The following is an 18,950-nucleotide window of genomic DNA, read 5'->3' on the forward strand; positions in this document are numbered from 1 at the left end:
AAAACTGGCACAGAAAGGATCCAAGCAGAGCTGAGCAGTCCTGAGGCAATGTCCTCCCTTGGCAGCCTTGGTGCAAAATCAACAATCAAAGATTCCGAGACCGCAGGAACTTTTCTTCTCATCCTCCATCTCCTGCTGAGAAAGCCAAACAGTGCTGGGGTGTGACGAGGTCTGTGGGGACACAAATGTCCTTCCCCTCCAGTTCCTGTGCCCAGAACACAGCCCAAGGCTCCTGTGGATCCCATCCATCCCTGCAGGCTGGGCTGGAATCTCAGGGCACGGCGTCTCTCGGGGGCAGGTTGGGCAGCAGGACCCACGCTCACCATCCCTGTAAATATTTTGCATTATCCTTCCCACTGCAGGCTTCCCTCATGCTCTCTTCTGTCTTAAGAAAGTCTTTTGGATCATTTTGCCCACAGCTGCAAAATCCAATGCAATTCTTATTATCATTCAAACACAGAACTGAGTTCCCCTGAGTCTCACCTAAAATAGCACCTTTAAAACAGGCACCACATGAATAATTCTGATGAAAAGCCATGACACTGGAGATACATGTTAATTGAAATTTAAAAGCACACAGAACAAATGTTTCTTCCTATATATAAACACATAAAATAGAAAACTAAAAATATAATTCATAGTACTTGGTCATCACAGGTAATTAAATAAGAGCTACAGAAATGCATTACAGAGTCCTCTGAATAAAAAAATAAAGTCTGGAATTGCATTGCATTGAAGTAAATTTGTTCACCTGGGGAAGAAATTGACTTCTGATTTTTCTGAAGTGGTTAAATGTAAAAATTAATTCAGAAGAACTTCCAGTGTGGTAACTCTTTATGTAGGAAGATGCAACAGCATGGAAAAGCCAAGGAGGAAAAGTAATGTTGTGACTGGAGCAAAAATCCTCCATCAGGAATTCTATTTCTGCCCTGTTATTTCATGGGGAGGCACAGACACACAATAATAAATAAACAGCAATAAACTCCAGTTACACCCTGGGGACTGCACAGAGGAAAACAGATCAGGCAAAGCCACTGGGATCTGATTTTCCAACTCATGGGACCAGGCCCCCAGTAACACTGACAGTCAATGAAAAAGCTGCAAATGTACCCAGAACCTTGTGACTTCAAAATGACATACTTCATTTAGTCATCTCCAGAACTGAAATGCTTTGCTTTGCTCCACAACAAGAACTTTTTTGTTTCAGTGTACAAAATGAGTTTCTCATGAGTTAGGGATTCCAAAAGCCAGCAGATTGGGATCATGATGACCTTAATTTTCCACGAAAGGAAGAAATATCTCACATTTGACCTTTTTTATCCAGTTAAACATCTTGAGCCAAGTTTGAGGAGCATCAGGCAAACTTGGACACCAACAGTTTGAGAGGCTCAGAACTGACCCAGTGAAATAATCCCATTTATTTCAGCTCAGCTGCTCTGAATAAATGGGTGCAAGCCATCAGACTGTGTCACTGAAAGTTTGTGTTCCAGCTGGCTACAGCTGTCCAAAACAGCCACAAAGCTTTCAGCATCCACTGCTGATGCTTTTAACCTTCAGAAGAGCCACACGTCAAGCACAGCACAACTAAACAGAGGTTTCAGGCAAATCATCCATTTCTTCAAACGTATTCAGGGTGTTTTTGCTATTAGTTCTTGAATTATCTTGAATTTTGCTTGGATCTGCAAAAAAATGCATTGTAAACAAAACAGGATATGGTAGAAACTGTATAGGCAAGATCAGAGTTTTGCACCTATTATTTTGTTAAAAACATGTATTTTTTTAAACAGCAAGCTCTCAGTTTGCTACCATATCTTCTACAGAAATTTTTCATCCCAGAAGGAGAAAAATTTCTCCATTTCTCCAGGACACTCCTGCCCTGGCAGCAGATGGATGCCTTGGGTTGCCTGGCCAACATTTATGTAATCCAATATATATGTTACAAAACTTGTTTGTCACCAACCCTCTCTCCAAGTCTTTAAAAGTAATTTAACACCACTGCCATATTAACCATTAGTTTCTCTAGCAATAATATGTGGTTTAATATAAGAGTTTATGTTTTTAAAGGTATAAAACTGTATCAAAAAGCATTTCTAAGAAGAAAAGATTCTGCAAATAGGGTGTCATAAAATTCCACAGTACCTGTTGGCCCTGGATCTTCATTAATAAATGAAACATGGGTTTTCCACTCGGTCCATTTCACTTCATTAATCCTGTTTACATTATGCATAAATTGTGTTATCACCATGAATTATCCCCCAGCTACATCCCTGACCTTCCCCCTTTATTCCTTCCTGGGGCTGTCACACTTGACCACCTGCTTTGCTGGCACTAAAGCCTGAATGTCTTTTGCACAGTATGAAGGTGAGAATAACACCAAGACTACTTCATGATTTCACACATTGTTAGTACAGCCTTGAAATATTTAAGTATTTTTCATTAAACAGCACAATTCTTTAATATGGTAATCATCAATTACCAATCAACTTAACTGTGATTGCTTTTAAGCTGACATTCAAAGGAGATTATGATAAAGTGACATTTACTGCAAACAGATTTGATGCTTCTACAGGCAAAACATATGAAGATGAAAGTCTTTTCTTACCAAAAGATTGCATACATAAAAATTCATACATGTTCCCTATTTAAACAACTTTAAAAACCCCCCCAAATTATATTTTTGTGCATAATTTGTAGAGATGATAGAAATATTTTAAAGAGGGTTTTGAGGAGAAAAAACCTTGAAGCAGCATAAAGAGAGCAGATTTAATAGCACATGATTCCAGCTTTGTTTTACCTTAAACACACCCTGGTGTCATTTTCAGCCACTTTACACCGTTCTCCCAGCTGGAATTTTTTCCTCAGGCATTTTGGTAAGAATTTTTCAAATTCCAGAATAGTCCTGGCTCTCTATTGGCAGTAAATAGTAAAATGAGAATGGTTAGCCATGGTCTGATTTCACAGCATGCACTTTGCAACAGGTCAAGCCTCCACCCACAGCCAACACCAACATCACTGATAATTTGTGCAAATAGGGATTCAGATTCCTGGGAAAACAGTGAAACACATCATCCTGTGACATTTCCAGGGGAATGAAAATCATGACAGTGCATGGGTTGGAAATCCAAGCCATGATATCAGCTTTAGGATTGTTAATTCCAAGGTTCCTACAATTCTCTAATACTGGAATTATTTATTTCTATTATTCACACACAAAACCAAATGAGGATTATCTTAAACACTTAACCTGCTGTGTAGCATGAGGATTTTAGCCCAGGCACCTCCCAAACAAACCTGGAGTTTCCAGATGTGCTCACTCTCCTTAGAAATATCCTCCACAGTTTCTCCCATTAATGCAATCAGCATGTTCAAGAGCAGAACAAAAGTCAGCACAACAAAAGTAATGAGGAGCAGGAGGAACAGGACAGGGTACTTGGAGTTCTGCTGGATCTCCAGGTCACCCAGCCCCAGGGTGAGCTTGAACAGATCCATCAGGACAGGCCCCAGGCTGCTGTTGGAGTGGCATTCCCCACCCTCCTGGCACGTCTCAATCAGGGCAGCCAGAGCTGGGAAGAAAGCACAGGGAAGTTTCAGTCACAATCATTATTTAGGAATACAGGGTATTTTATCTCAAAGAATTCAAACTGCTGAAGAGAGCCAGGGCTGCCCAGCCACACAGAGCAGCCAGGTGACAGCTCCAGGAGGCAGAAGAGCCACATCCAAATGAGATCCCAGGGATTTGAGACCAAGGCATATCTGTTCACACCTAAACTTAACATCCAGAAGAAACTTCAACATAAGCTGTCATGCAAACAGGGTTCTTATTCATAATAATGCAAAAATTTTTACCTACACAGAGCATCAGTGCTTTTCTCCAGTAATATTTACCTACACCAAATCCCAGCAGAAACACGATGTACACAACTAAAAACTTGATCACATCTTGCAGGATGACCTGAAAATGGAATAAAACAGTTGGCAGAAATTAAAATTCAGAACTAGCTTTGTGCTTTTAAATTCTGCAGGGATACAGGTGAGGCACACTCTAAAGCCTCAGACTGCTTTCCTTGAGCAAACAAACCCAAAGGTCTGATTTTTTATCTCAAGCCTGCTGTGCTCTCTGAGAGTGACTAATTCTGTACAATACAGACATTGCAGATTATGATGCTATTAAATTGCAGAACTACATTAGCTGGAAAAAAACACAAGCTACTCATACATTTAATGTAATAAAAATGTCAATATTAAGGTACAAACTGGTTCCTGCCATTTAAGAACAAATATTATGTTCTGCAGAAATAATGCATAAAAACTGGAAATAAGGCATTTCAAAATGAACTGTAAAATACAAATAATTGCTAAATATACTTGATTTGGATTGTACAACAATGGAGTATCATCAGGCAGGTAAAAGAAAATAAAAACTTGCCTTTTGAATCATCACACTGTAAATGCCCATGGACTGGAAGCCTCTGGTGAAATAGAGCATATTGGCCCAGCCAAGGGCCATTGCCAAAACAAGACACACCAGGTGTTCTTTGTAGGAAAACAAGTACAAAAAGACAGAGAAGATCACAAGCAAAGCTTGTATAAAACTGTTAAAAAACAAACATATATGTAAAAGAGAAATTACTAGCACAAAACCAACAACAGAATGGCAAAATATGAAAACAAGATTTCTTTGCTCTTTAGGCTTAATTTGTAATTTCATGCTGCTTTTTTTTTTTGTCCCCATGAAATTTGTATTATGGTTTAATGATAAAATAGGTCAGTGCAAGCAGCATAAGTATATTAACATATAAGGATTATATTTATTAAACTTAATTTAGGTAAACTATTCTCCCCAAAACAGCTGCTCAATGCAGATATTGCTGACAGAATGGTAAGAATCCTTACAGTATCTCAGATACCATTTAATTGCAGCTTTAGCTTAATGAATTGATAGAATCATTACAGATTTTCCACTGGCAGGTGGGAAAAATCCACTGCATGCACATCAGCCCTGGTATTGTCACTGACAGTGCAGCCAAGAGTTTGTGTCACAGAAAAGCTGCAGGCAAACTTGCTCCCATCCCTCTAAAACTGATAATTTTGAGGGGGAAAAGGGAATATCTGCTACAGGAGCACATTCTCTGTGACCATGAGATAGATAATTTTATATATAGTAGAAAAAAATAAATATATGCACATCAGACTTACAATGCAAAGTGGAACCAGGCATCAGAGAGAATGGACTGAAGGTCTGAGGGTCTGAGCAGGAAGATGGCCACACTCTGTGCAGGCAGAAACAGAAAATGCAGGCATGGTGAAGAGAAAAGAGACCTCAACTTGTGTTTTTCAAAATAATTTAACTGGTGTTCCAAACTAATCCATCTACTGATAAGACTTAGTAACTTCTAGAATTAATTTTTCACAGGGCTGTAAATTCAAAGGTTAAAATTCTGTCATCTCTGGCACAATTTAAGTTACTGTTTTTAATTACTTACATGGCAAAGTTTTACCATGGGATTTTATTTTCATTACAACTTGCAATTCTTTTTTCCTTAAAGCCAAAAATTTGACAATACTGATATGATACAAATATCAGATCTCTGCATTGACAATCTGAAAAGCAAACATCCTTATATTTGTTTCACAGTTGTAATCAACTATATAACCAGGGTCATTCTGAATCAGTGATTGTGCCAAAGATTTGAAAATTACAGATATCAAAGGCACTCCACGTGTATTGCCAATAACAGCAGCAGCATATTCATAAATTTAGAGAAGTTCTTTATAAATTAACTGTATATTTGTTACAAAAAAATAATCTTACCTCTTTTATGGCTAAAAATATTGCTCCTAACATAACCATCACCTGTCCTGACAACTGCAGCCACCCCACCCCTCGGGTCAGAGCCAGTGGATAAGGAGGAGCCTGCAGAACAAATCCAGAAGGAAAATCTCAGTTCCATCCCTGAAGGGTGAAAGGCAAAGCAAGAGAAACCCTCCCACCTGTAACTCTCTGGGTTCTCAATTTCTTCCCTTCCAGGGAGAATTTTCTTGATGTATTTACACAATCAACCCCCTAAGAGTGATATTTGAAATATCAGAAGTGTCTTTCTTAAAAAAAAACCCAAATATCCTCTTCTCACCTTCAGAAATGTCACAGTCTTTGTATCATTTATTTGTATGTTAGGTCACTTCCACAAAATGCAAATCTGGTGCTCCCACACTGATGTGGGGATGTGGTCTCTCTATACCCACATATTCCAATATCTGGCCTTGTTTTAGCATTTTAAACACAATTCAGGAAGTGCTCTTGCCTTTTAAATCAGTAAAATTTGGTGAGGTTCAGCTGCTGTACTCACTTCGTTTTCATTAGGCCTGTGGTAGGAAACCAATGTTAATGTTACATTGTACAGGAAATAAAAGCAGCAGGACATGAAGAACATGTGCCTTGCAAACTTCTTCCATTTCATCCTCAGCAGTGAGTTCAGAGGCTCCAAAGTCAGCATCTCGTGACGATTCTGAGGAGGAAAAATAAATAAATAAAACAAAAATTTAAATATTTCATCTTGCTGCCTGTAAGAAAAGTGAATTTCAGGTGTGAATTGTGTGTATTTCATTCCATGCTATCCTTGCTGCTCTAGAAACATCTCTGTGCTCAGGGATGTGCCAGACCTCCCTGGGATGGAAAAGACACTCTCAAAATAACTAACCTGTGCTGCAGGACCTGAATGCAGATTTGCTTACAGCTGACATTATGCAGCAGCATAAAATTTGTCTTGTTTCTGATACAATAACTGAGAACCAAAAATTACTGTTCACAAGTAATTCAGTTTTTTGCAAGGCTGACAATTCTAATATGGGGATACTGCTAGAAAAAAAAGTATTTTAAATATATATTATAATAGTTCATTATTATGTTATTATATTATATTATATTATAGCATCATTATGTATTTAATAATTTAATATTTAATTATAATATTTTAATTATATTTTTAATAATGTAAAATTATATTTTATATAAGAATAGGCAACTTACCCCAATATTTGTATTATAGACAATGATTTCCAGCACTGAGTTGTCAGCAGTGGTGTCCAGCTCTGTCAGGTCATACAGAGAAGACTGAACAGGACCATAAGCCCAGTCTGTGAATTTTCTTGACAGGCTCCTGTTTGCCTTCTCTCTGATCTCTCTGCTCAGGATGTACTTCAGAATCTAAAACATGAACAGATCATTTGTCAGCAGCTGTGCTGTTCAGAAAAAGGAGAAGCACATGAGTACATTCACCCAAATTCCCACCTTTTATCTGCAACGTTTTGTACAGTTGTTCAATTTAATGTATTTGTAATTTTGTTATTCAGTGAGTGGTGGCTGGAGGTGAAAAACCTCTAGGAAATAAGTTCAGTGTCTTTAATGCCTTCAGATTTTCTGTCAGAGTTTTTTTTCTAAAGGATGAAAGCACAATTTTCCATGTGTTCATTTATGCTTCCCTTGAACTTAATTCCTTTCTAAATCATCCCAGTGCCAATTCTTTACACTGCAGTTGATTAATGCAAACCAAACTCTACAGCAGTACAACAGAGCAGTTCTAGTGAGATTTCTGAAATTGTTTGGTGGTAAATGCAGAATTTCTGTGCAACAGAAGGCTGGTTCTAAACAGCTTGTGTGGTTTGTACAGAGGGAGGGAGTTACAGAGAAACCTGGAAGCATTAAAACAACACTGCAATGGAAATATTTGTGTTTTGAACAAAATTAGCTCACTAATACTGATACAAAGCAGCCTGGAAAGAGATGTGTCAGAGCACAAGTTTCTCTTAGAAAATCACACCCACCTCTAATTTCCCAGTTTTTGCAGCTAATTGCAGAGGTGTCAAACCCTCCTTATTCTTGGTTGTTTCCAGATTTCTGTCTTTACTTTTCAGCAGGATCATGTCATACATTCTGATCACAAAGTCATTCTGTGTTTTGGAGTCCTCTGCCACAGTCACTAGTGCATGGAGGATGTTGTTTCCTCTGGAATCCTGAGAGGAAATATTGGTCCTGGCATTGTCCATTAACAGCTCAATGATGTCTGGCTGGTTGGTACATGCTGCCAAAGCCAGTGCAGTCTCACCTGCAGAATCACAAAATGCAACAAGTGGTCATGGTTTCTTTCATCAGAATAGAAAATATTGTGTTAACCATCTTAATATATGAAAGCACATTTATATATTGATTGTACAGGATTAAGCTCTTGTTTAATGGAAGTTTTGGGTATTCCTTGTTAACTTTTCCAGCAATATCTCAATTCCACTTACCAAAATAAAAGCCTTCATGCTTGTGTTTGGGATTAAAGAAAATACCCTGGGCATGAGCATTGACATCAGCTCCTTTCTCTATGAGGCTCTGGGTGATTTCATACTGTCTCCTCTCAATGGCAATATTTAGAGCTGTCTGGCCTGAAAAAGCAGACACAGGAATTTAGGGCTGAGTTTCTCAAGCACACTCTGAAACATTAATGATGTTTCACAAAGGTGGCACCAGTGATTCTGAATAAAAGTTGGTTCAAGGGATTTAAACCATTATTATTTTATAGAGGTTATGTTTAATCATATACCTGAAACTGCTATTAGATGGCAATACCTTTATATGCCTCTTCTGTGTATGCTGCATTGATAAATCTCTCCAAAATGCCATTCTCCTCTGCAAAGGACAGGAGCATGTTCACTATCTCATTTGTGTTCTGGTTGATGTTCAGCAGAGCTTTCATCAGACAAGTTTTGCCAGTGTCTGAAGCCGTGAACTTCTTCATCAGGTAATCTACAAAAGTGAATTTCGAGATTAGATCATTGCTATTTATTAAACTTCTGCTCATTAGGGGTGAAACCTGATGGATATACATGAACACAAACTATTCCCAAACCATGACTCCATCCTGCTCACTTCATTCTTGAGTACAAAGGCAACCTTGGTTTTGCTGTTGGACATCCTGGTGCCCTAACTCCCAAATTCCCAGGGAAGTAAAGACCATTCCCAGGGAAGTAAAGACCATTCCCAGGTTTAGGCAGCTCCTAAAGAAGAGCTGGCAGCCCTCCCCTGATGCCTTGTGAAGGCTGACCTAGAACAGAGGCTAGATGGAATTAAAGAATAAAGCAGGGATTTATTCAAAGGATCTCCTCAGTGGATCCACCTTGGGCAGCACAAGAGCCCAGCCAGGGCTGCACCCAGGATGAACCAAAATGGTCCCAAAATGCCCAACTGGGCACAGGGTCTCTCACTTTGATCAGTTCTGCTCCATTTGCATCTTGGAGTTCATTGTCCAATTCCAGCTTTAGGTTATGAACTCCCATCCTTGTTGTTTTTCTCTCTCCAGCCCACATTGTTTGTGCTCTTGGGCTGAGATTTGGATCATTTGTTCTTGGTCCCCAGCCAGAGAAGGAATTGTTTAGTCTCCCTGCTCTGTGCAGAGAGCTCACCATCCCCTAATACAAAGCTGAGAAGTGCACACTAAAGCAGTAGAGAATCTAAAAACTACAAAATCTCCCAGCTGAGGCATCAGCCTGGTGCCTGCAGGGCTCACCTGGCACGGGCAGGGAGGTGCAGGCGCCCGAGCGCTCCCTGAGCTCGGCCAGCAGCCGCTGCAGCTCCTCCGCGTTCCCCTCGGACACTGCCCGGAACAGGTTCCTCTTCAGCTTCTTCCTGGCACTCCTCAGCTCAGGCCCTTGGCATGTGGTAGCACTGAATTGTAAGAAATCATCATGAAATTGCTGCTGCAATTGATGCTGGTTTATTTTATTTTTAAGAAGAGTAAAAACCAAATACAGTCGTTGGCCCCAGACTGGACGAACTCGCCCCGCTGCCATGGAGAGCTCAGAACATTTCTCACATTGCTCATTTGCAGTAAGGGGGCTGGTGAGAGGCTGCTTTATTATAAACAGCACATTTTTCAACAATTTTGTCTTTATTTCAGTTTATCCATTCTTCTAGAATAAAGGCTGAGGAGCAGTTCTTTGCTCTGCCACAGTGCTGAGGTTACCTGGTGCTGCTCTCACAGCAGAAGAGAGTTCTTAACCTCAAATCTTGCACCACTTTCTGATCATCCTTTATTCTGGAAAAAGAATGATTTGCTATTTCCCCCAAGCAGAAATACTCCCTGCCTGGTTGTGGTGTGTGGGTCCTGTGTTGCCATCTTAAAAAACACCCATTTTATCTAAAGAATCCTCACACTAAACATGAAAATTGAGAGGTTAGAGTTGCTTAGTTTGACATTTAATTATTGAAGGATCAGAAAGGCATGCACACACATGACCTTTTTTTCTAAAACATGGCAGCAAAAATAGGTGATATCTACCCTACCACAGACTGAATAAATTGCAAATGTGCTGAGAAATATTTGTGTCCCCACTCACCCACAGCTGTCCACATTAGGGCTGTACTCAGTGGCATCATCCTGAAGAGACTGGGGGGAATCCATGTCTTCCCCATTTGCAGATGCACTGCAGAGAAAGAAAAGCAAATGTGCCAAGATATTGGCAGGTATTTTGGCAAATTGCACAAAAAACCAGTTAATGGTAGGTTAGAGTATCTGCACTAGAGCTTAAATTAGTCCAATTTGACATTGGCCTTTTAATTCTATCATTTTCTCTCCCACATGGATTTTAAAGTGAGTGATAAAAATGAAGAGACTCACAGGATTTTATTATATTTTAAAAAAGGCCACATTAGGAAAGCAATCTGCTTTGTGTTTTATTATTTCACTACAGATCCTGAAACCGTGGGAACTTTTCCCTTTTTTTTTTTTTTTTTCTTTTTAATGATCACTGCTTTTTATGCATCATCCTGAATGGTTGAAGCTTGCATTCTCCCTTTTCACATGCTTAATTTGTCATCTGGCACAAAACAAGTGCTAAATCAGTAGTGGTGAGGGGATTGCAAGCCCACAATGAAAGATTTACCTAAAGATTTACTACACAGAACACTGGAGGCAATTCTGGAGTGTTTTGTGGCTGACTTGAACGAAGGAAATTGAGGACTGGGCCCTAAATGGATGTGTAGGTGATATATTTAAAGGATTTTCAATGGCATTGATATTTTGTAATTGCTGTACATAATTTCCACAGAGTCCTAAAAGCAGATCTGACTGAGAAAAATTAAGATAAATGAGTTTCTTACTTGTATTTTTATTTTCTCTTAGGTCCAGATTGGATTAACTACCTCATGTTAATAATTTAGGGAACCTGAGCTATTAATTATTGGCAAAACAGATGCATGGACAGCACTGCTCTGCAGGTATTCCCTTGTCTTGGAAATAAATCTGGCAGCTCTGAGTCCATTCTCATTCCATCTGTCTCCTCTGCAGAAAGCTGAGTAATGTGGTGACAAAGCACATGTGCAGGTCACTTCCTGAATGAGAGGGGGAAATTTGGACACCTCTCCTCTGAAACCAAAATCAGCCTGTCAGCCAATTCCTAAAAGCTGACCTGGCATCCTCAGCCACAAAAACCTTTGGCCATTCTGGGCCCGTGCCTGATTTGTGACATATTTCCCTTATTCATAATTATTGGTTGTTAGCACCCCACACATTTTTTAAAATTAAATGTATTCTTCCCAGTCATAATTTTTCTCTATTCATTCAGCATAAATGGCTGCTTGAAATATTTCAGATTCAGCATTTCCACGTTTGATTGTTAATGAGCAATAGAGGGAAGACGTCAGCAGCCAGCTGGGAACAGCTAAATTAGGCTGTGGTCTTCACACAGCAGAAAACACCCAAATGACAGCATGGAGCTTGTTCTAATAAGAGGCTAAGATTTAAAAAAAAAAAAAAAAAAAAAAAAAAATCCTGATTTTAAATTTATTCAGATCTGAGGCCTGATTTATTCCATAGAAACGACAGCCATAGATAAAACCAAAGATAAATCTGCAGTGAAGTTGTGTCTTTGAAGTGACCAAAAGCTGTAAAAAGTCATGTGAAATCCTGGCACTGAGGCCCAAGGAGAATTGAGGGGAAGGTGCTGGAAAAAAACAGATATATCTGCAGCAGGACCATTGCATCTGGAACTTACCAGGGGCGAATATTGGAATCCATGGGCTTGGAAAACACAGGGGGAGAGGTGTTATTGGGACTGGCATTGCTTTCAAAACCATCAATCTCCAGGAAAAAGTGGGAACTGTTGAAGACAGTGCATTTAAAGAAATATCAGTGAGAAAAGGCAAGCCCAACCATAAACCAAGAAAAGAACTGCCAAGGGCAAGCTTGATAATTTATCTCTGCTGGCATTAAAGCTGAGCTGGAGCTGAGGCTTATCTGCTTTCCCTGAGGGATCCCAGCCTGTGCCCAGCTCTTCCAGGCTGGCAGATGGGCAAAATTCCCGAGGTATTTTTGGAACACATGGCATCAGATCCTGACATGTATGAGCAGCAATCTCTAAACCAGCCTTGCACCCAGTTCCTGTCACTGCCCAGCCACACAAAAATTATTTTTTTTAATCCCAGTCCCTGCTCTTCCAGCCAGGAAGATCCATCAGGATGGATCATTTCAAACAGTGACAGTGATTAAATCAAAAGTTTGAAAGGTCACACGTTGAGTGACATCAGGCATTTCCACCAGCCAGGGCTGAATGTGTCCCCTTGCCTGCAGGACATTTAATTGTTTTCCCTGTAAATAATTATATAAATATCTATAGTGAAAGAAATAAAATTTGGAACAACACAGACAAAGTGATATGAAAAGAAAGATTTCACCTTTTAAAAGCCTGCAGAGTTGAGAGGCAAAAATCAATGGCTTGGTTTTACTGGGTCTCAGTAAAACATTGCTACAGCTGCCACAGACTGAGGAGTCTCAGGGGTGGATGCAGCAACTCCCACGGGGGCTGTTGTTCAGAAACTGCCTTACATCTCTAAAATGTGGCAGTAGACACCTGGAAAACCTTTCCAATTCACCTGGTATTTAGGGGTTTGTCCACAGGGCATTTCTTATCTAACTGCACTTCCAACAAGATTTTTTGGGGAAGATGAAGTAGTTGCATTGATGGTAAAACGCAAAAAAACCAAAAAAAAAGGTATTATTTAAGATGGTATTATTAGGATACCAGTGGATAACCTGCTGATATTTGCTAAAACCAGCAGTATCCAGTTCACCTCTTTTTCCAATGATCCAGGTGTTAATTCTGGCATCCAACAGCTGTGCAGCAGCTGGGGAGGGAACCCTGCTCTTGGGGCTGACAGATCTCACCTCTCCTGCCTTGGGGGTTACCTGGGCATGTCCTGGGAGGGAAATGACACCCCAAAGCCACCGTGCAGAGCAGGGTGCCATCAAATAGCCAGGTGCTGACGTGGCTGAGTGCTCTGCCCACAGCCATCAGCACCTCTGGCAGCCTCCTCCCACCCTCCCCTCGCATTTCCTGTGCTTAACTCCAGCCCCAGAACACCCCAATGCCAGGGACTTCCAGCAGGGAATGCCACTGTCTGTGAGAAAGTGAATATTGAGAGTGAGAAATGCCACCCTGGGAGTGCAGCAGCTCTGCTGGGGCAGGGGAGGGAGAGGTTTGAAGGGAGCAGCATGGAGCAGCATTGGAACATGTAATTAATGGAATATGTTGAAGTCCTCATTAAAATTCACGTGATGTGGGTGCTGTGTGTTGCAGGAATGCTGTCAGCCACACCCTGATCTCTGGCTTGAGAGGTGGGAAAAACCCCAGGGTTCCTGTTCCTGAGGCCACAAGGAGTGAGATTGGGGTTCAGGAATTGAGGGCTTGGCTTTGGCAATGTTCCTGTAACTCCACAATCTGCCAGGGAATTGCCCCTTTTTGAAGTGCTGGGTGGATCATGAGCTGTTCAGACACTTTGTCTGCCCCCATATGCCACCAAAGAGCTTCTCTTCTCGAATTTAATGACAAGAAGAGCAATTGGACCACCCAGGCAGTGGATCTCAAATAACTAATGGCACCATTCCTGGGAAAAGTGATTCCTCTGATTATTGGGAATTATAAATGTCAGAACAGCCACAACTGGGCAGGCCTTCAGAGTTTCAGACATTGCCATAATAACCAGTAATTATTCAGAATGAAAAGTTTATGAATGAAAATTCATCCTCACTCTCCAGTAACTTGGTTGACTCCATAGTATCAGGCAGGAATTACAGCTCATATTTCCCCATTCATATTAAATACAAACCCTCAATCCCTTTATTAATTCTCTGATATCAATTATGAATGAAAGTGAATATTTTATAAAACAGCAAAAGGTCTCATTAACCAGACTAATGAAAAAGAGAGTGAATTTAGGTTTCTGTTTGTGATAGCATTTTTCAAACCTCCTGCTCTCCCTGCCCTCTGCCTCTCCATAGCCTCACATGGAAATGTGACAGATCAAATTTGAAAAGCTCCCTTTTTTCAGGCCAGCATCTCTTCCATAAAACCTGGTGTGTTCTTCCAGGTGATCTCTTAAAAAGATCACTTTATACCAAACATGAACCATCATTAGATCAGATTCCTGTTAGGTTACACAGAACAAAGGTGTTGGTGGTCTTTCAGTGCAAAGATCTTCCAAGGGAGATAAAGCTGGCAGTTTTAGTGGTGTGGGCTGAGCTGAGTCCTACCTTTTCTTGGTGGGAGTGCCTTCAGTCACCTTTTTCTCTTGCTGGTTTGCAGGGGGATTTCCAGGTGGGTTTGTTTTCTTGCCCATTAGTGGAACAATTTCGTTGTTATCTTTAATCATGTTTCTGCAGTAGACAAACATCAGTTACTTGACTCCTGTTCCTTTGAAGGAAGTGTGGTGACCAGATTACCTGTTTACACTTTCTTCACGTGTAAACACACAAATATTGATTCGTTTTCCTCCCAAGTTTCTCATTTTTCAGCCGTTAAGGACACACCAGCACCATTTCATGTGTCAAATCAGGAGGGTTCCACCCATGACTCATTGAATTTCAGTCTCTGACAAGTGCCATTAAAAGTGGTACCAGGAGAGCCATAAATTCAAGCCTGTGCCTAAATTAAACTGAAGGGAGCCTGTCAGTCCCAGTGACAGTGTGTGTTATTGAGAGAAAAAGAGAGATGACTTTTATAAGTAGCCTTAAAATTGGGCACCTCTTCAGTTATCTGAGCAGTCTGCTCTTGACCAAGATAATTTCAGCAAAGTGGTAAATCCCAGGAAAATCTGTTCAACAGCAAACAGATAAAGGAAGGTTCCAGATGTAAAAAGAACAAAGAAAAATCCCTGAAAGCTTTCACTGCATTGGAACAGCAGAAGCAGCAGACTGAAAATGATGCCCAAGGTGAGCTTAGCTAAATTATCACATGGATAACATCCAGGATTTGTCTCCTGGTGATTTTCCAACATTTCCTCAGGAAAAAGAAAAAACCCCATGATTCTGCTGGAGTGAATGACCACCAGCACATGACACAAAAGGATCTTGATGCAGTTACCTGCCTAGGAACACCCACAGCATGAATTCTGTAAGGAATAATGAATAACTATCTCCCTGTTTCTCAATCTAGTACTCAAGGGCATCATTTTAAATGGCCCAGGATAATTTGAAAGCAAGAAGGTGAATTCAGGATACATTAAAATTCACTGAAGGTACACCCAGGAAGATTTATGAGGTCAGGGATCCATTCCCAAGGAAATCAGGGGAGTGGCCTCCATACCCAAGGACAAATGGTAAAAATAATTTGCCTGCAAAGTTTGAACAAAATCAAACACACATTTTCCCCCTCCTACTCCCCTTTCCTTGATGTGACAAATGTACACACACAAATTTTCTGCTCCTGTCACAGTGCTGTCAGTGTGCCTTAGCACCAGGATCCCTTCAGTCTGGGAGTATCAAGATACAGAAAGCAGATTGTTCAGAGTGTTTGAAAAGACATGACACCTGGTGTGAGAGAGGAGCCAAGAATATCAAATACACTGGTATTGGAGTGAAAGTCTATTAATGCATAAACAACAAATGTTTAATTATGGCAATTTTCAATCCCAAGTACAGAGAGCTGAGAATTTACAGGGTCCAAACACTCCTAAGTGCAGCTGTAATCTCTTGGCACTCTGTGGAATAGGAACTTAAAATATTGGAAAGGACTCCTTACCTTGCAAAGGCTGGCTGAAGAAACAAGCATGAAAATAAATTTTTATTGTGTTTTCTACCATTGGCAGGTGTGTTCGCACTAGGAAACATTCCTAGCTTGGATGAATTCCCTAAGAATTCATATCACAGCTTTCATAGAAATAATTTATAAAGGGAAAAATATTTTTACTTGCATACAAAGTACACCACAGCTTCTAGTAAATGCAGAGAGGAGCTGAATTTGGAGATGACACAGTGGAGGTGGAGAAGAGGGGGTTTGTCTGTGCCACTGGAAATGCCACTCACGTAGTCCCCAGGACATGGTGTGTCACTGAACACACTGATAAACATTTAGTCTAAACACAGCTAAAACAAATGACTGTTGTCTTGCTTAGTTCATAAATAATTCTGCTATTTACTTCTCACCAAGTACTTAAGGAATACAAAGCAGAGTGTGGGCAAAGACATCTCCCATCCCAAGGAAGAGGCAAATGGGATTCTTAACATAAATCAAATAAAGGGGACCATGGTGGGGATGGACAATAAATAGCCTTACAAAATAAGTGACTTTAAAGGAGGAGAATAGTTGGGAACAGATTTTAAAAGTCCAAAAGCCAACAAAAGGAGCTGCCAAGTTGAGAAGGGCTCAGCTGGATGGGGTGTGAAGTCAGAGGGATGAGAGAGTAGAATGAAGAGCTGGAGGAATAAAGATGAAGTTCAATTCCTAAATTCCTCCTGTTTGTGAGTGATGCTGGAGCTGCTCAGAGATGGCAACATCTCCCAGCAAGGGCAGCAGCTCCAAGCCCCATTTGCAGTCAGTTTTCAGCACAGAGATTTTAGCAGTGACTCAAGAACAGGCTGCACCTCTGAGGAGAGGTGGGAAATAACCAAACATAGCCCTGGAGTCGTGTTGGATGATGAAGGACTGCTGAAGCACCAGTGATGTAAGGAAGCAGTTTGGGAAGGAAAAAGAGGACAGATTTCCTTAAGTACAGAGGGACTACACTTTCAAAAGCACAGAGATGTGACTGCATCCCAGCCAAAAAGTCTATTTAAAATGAGATTTTAATCAGCCTGCCCAAGTAAATAACTGCAGGCACTAGAACAGAAGTACCTTGCTACAGTGCTGAGGCAGCGTCTGCCTCATTTTTAATCACAATTGTGTGCTGAAATGAAAACTAAGCTGGGCTCTCAGCAGCAGCTTCCAGTGCACTGTCATTTTCTGTAATCTCTGACAGAAAGAGAAAAATAGTGCAGCAGCCTGAAAAGTGTCAGATCTAAGCAGTGTAGCTTATGCAACCTGATACAGAGTGTTGTCTTTGGTTGTAACTATTTTCTACTCCCATTATCTCCTTAATTGTCACTTCCAGGCCACCAGAGAAGTGGCTTGTTTGAAGTGGCCAGCAAGACAAAACCCCTGCATTGATTTATAGTATCAAGAATTACTTTGAAAGGGATCTGAGGAGTTGGTATCTGACCTCCAGTGTGCTGGGGGTAAGAGAAGGGAATTCATCTGTGATGGTGAATGGCATTCTGCCGTTGCTACACATTATCACAGACTCACCTTCTGCTTATCTGAGAGCAAGAAGAATCACACATATCTGTATCTTTATAGCTCAGTAACAGTTTATAGGATGTGGCTAAAGAGAGAATCCTACAAATCAGAAGAAACACCCAGCTGTGATGCTGTGGCACAAAGGTCTCCCCTTCCCTGGGGGCAGAGGAGGGGAAGTGACTTCCAAGAGCTGTTCCATTCACAGGCTGCTCAGAGCAGACCAGGGCCCTTCCCAGCACCTACAAACTAATTCTTACTGGCCCATAAAAAATAAATCCCCTCCCCGAGGGGAAAGCTGAAAAACTTCATTCTGACTTTTCTGCATTATTTATGAGTTATATCAGCAGAAAGTTACACTTGGTAGGAAGAGCTTCATCTTCCTGTAAGGTTTTTAAACTTTTGAGGGGCATTCATATCTTCAGGTGCTACCAAAAATGTTCTTCTTGGTGAGAAATTTTCACTTTCCTTTGAAGGTTCTTCCTAACAGAAATTTTTTTAAATCTCTGAAAAGAGCAACATTTCTCCCTGAGGAAAAGGGATTTGGGATTATTTACCTGCCTATTCCTGAATTAAAAAAAAAAAAAAAGAGGAGGGGGGGTTCTGAGTTGAAATAACTTATTCTATATCTATTTGCCTTTCAGTGGTCACTACAGTGGCTGAAACTTTTGGTGGAAGATGCTGAATGCATTAAAGTTCTGATATTATGTTTTGGGTCCCCTTGGCACAGGACTTAGGAAGTGCAACAGTGACAAACACAAATTAAATCAGGCCTGTCCTTCTTCACTTCTGAATGCCCAAGGAAACAGCCCAGCTCAGGAGAGCCATGTCCAGGCTAAAACAACAGAAAGAAGCACAACAGGAACACAGTCTCAGCGTGAAGGATGGGTTCCACCTCTGTCTCTGGAAGATTTCAGCCCCAAACAGCCCCGGAGCACTCACCCTGCTCACAGCACCTCCATGTCGGCGTGGACGGATCCGGGCGGCGAAAACCGAAGCAAGGCCCCACTGACAACATCCAAAACTCATCTGCCAAAGGAGCAAAACCACACTCAGGCTCCAGACTACCCCAAAAACACAAGAGCACCCTGCTCCAGGCATCTGGTGCGCTCAGCTGGGGAGCAGAGCCGGGGCAGCGCCGAGGAGCCGCGGCCGCGCCGAGTTTGCTCCATCTGAAATTAGGGAGCAGGGAGAAACTGGCCAGGCAACAACTCCTGACTTCAGAGCTGCTAAAGTGGGATGACACACAGGCAGTAATTACAGCCTGCAGTGTTACTACAGCTGAGTTGCTCACAGGTGACTTCATGGCAGCAGTGGAGTATCTCAGGTGATTGCTGCTCTGCTGTTTGCAAAGGAGAATGGCTGTG

General features: G+C 41.1%; 1 protein-coding gene across 1 annotated transcript; it reads right to left on the reverse strand.

Annotated features, from left to right (window-relative positions):
- Window positions 1-1,584: 1,584 nt before the first annotated feature.
- TRPV3 (transient receptor potential cation channel subfamily V member 3) lies at window positions 1,585-18,605 on the reverse strand (the record flags this gene model as incomplete). Its single annotated transcript, XM_084218865.1, has 18 exons — window positions 18,526-18,605; window positions 14,568-14,690; window positions 12,034-12,138; window positions 10,378-10,464; window positions 9,549-9,706; window positions 8,612-8,788; window positions 8,287-8,427; window positions 7,822-8,102; window positions 7,028-7,204; window positions 6,348-6,506; window positions 5,813-5,914; window positions 5,197-5,270; window positions 4,427-4,592; window positions 3,886-3,952; window positions 3,292-3,563; window positions 2,795-2,907; window positions 2,140-2,210; window positions 1,585-1,679 (listed from the first exon to the last, which is right to left on the reverse strand). The coding sequence occupies exons 2-18, from the start codon at window positions 14,684-14,686 to the stop codon at window positions 1,585-1,587; spliced, it is 2,364 nt and encodes a 787-aa protein (XP_084074991.1). The 5' UTR covers window positions 14,687-14,690; window positions 18,526-18,605.
- Between the last annotated feature and the right edge of the window lie 345 nt (window positions 18,606-18,950).

The sequence above is a fragment of the Fringilla coelebs genome, assembly GCF_963513975.1.
Source record: "Fringilla coelebs genome assembly, chromosome: 20".
In the NCBI taxonomy this organism is placed as follows: Eukaryota; Metazoa; Chordata; class Aves; order Passeriformes; family Fringillidae; genus Fringilla; species Fringilla coelebs.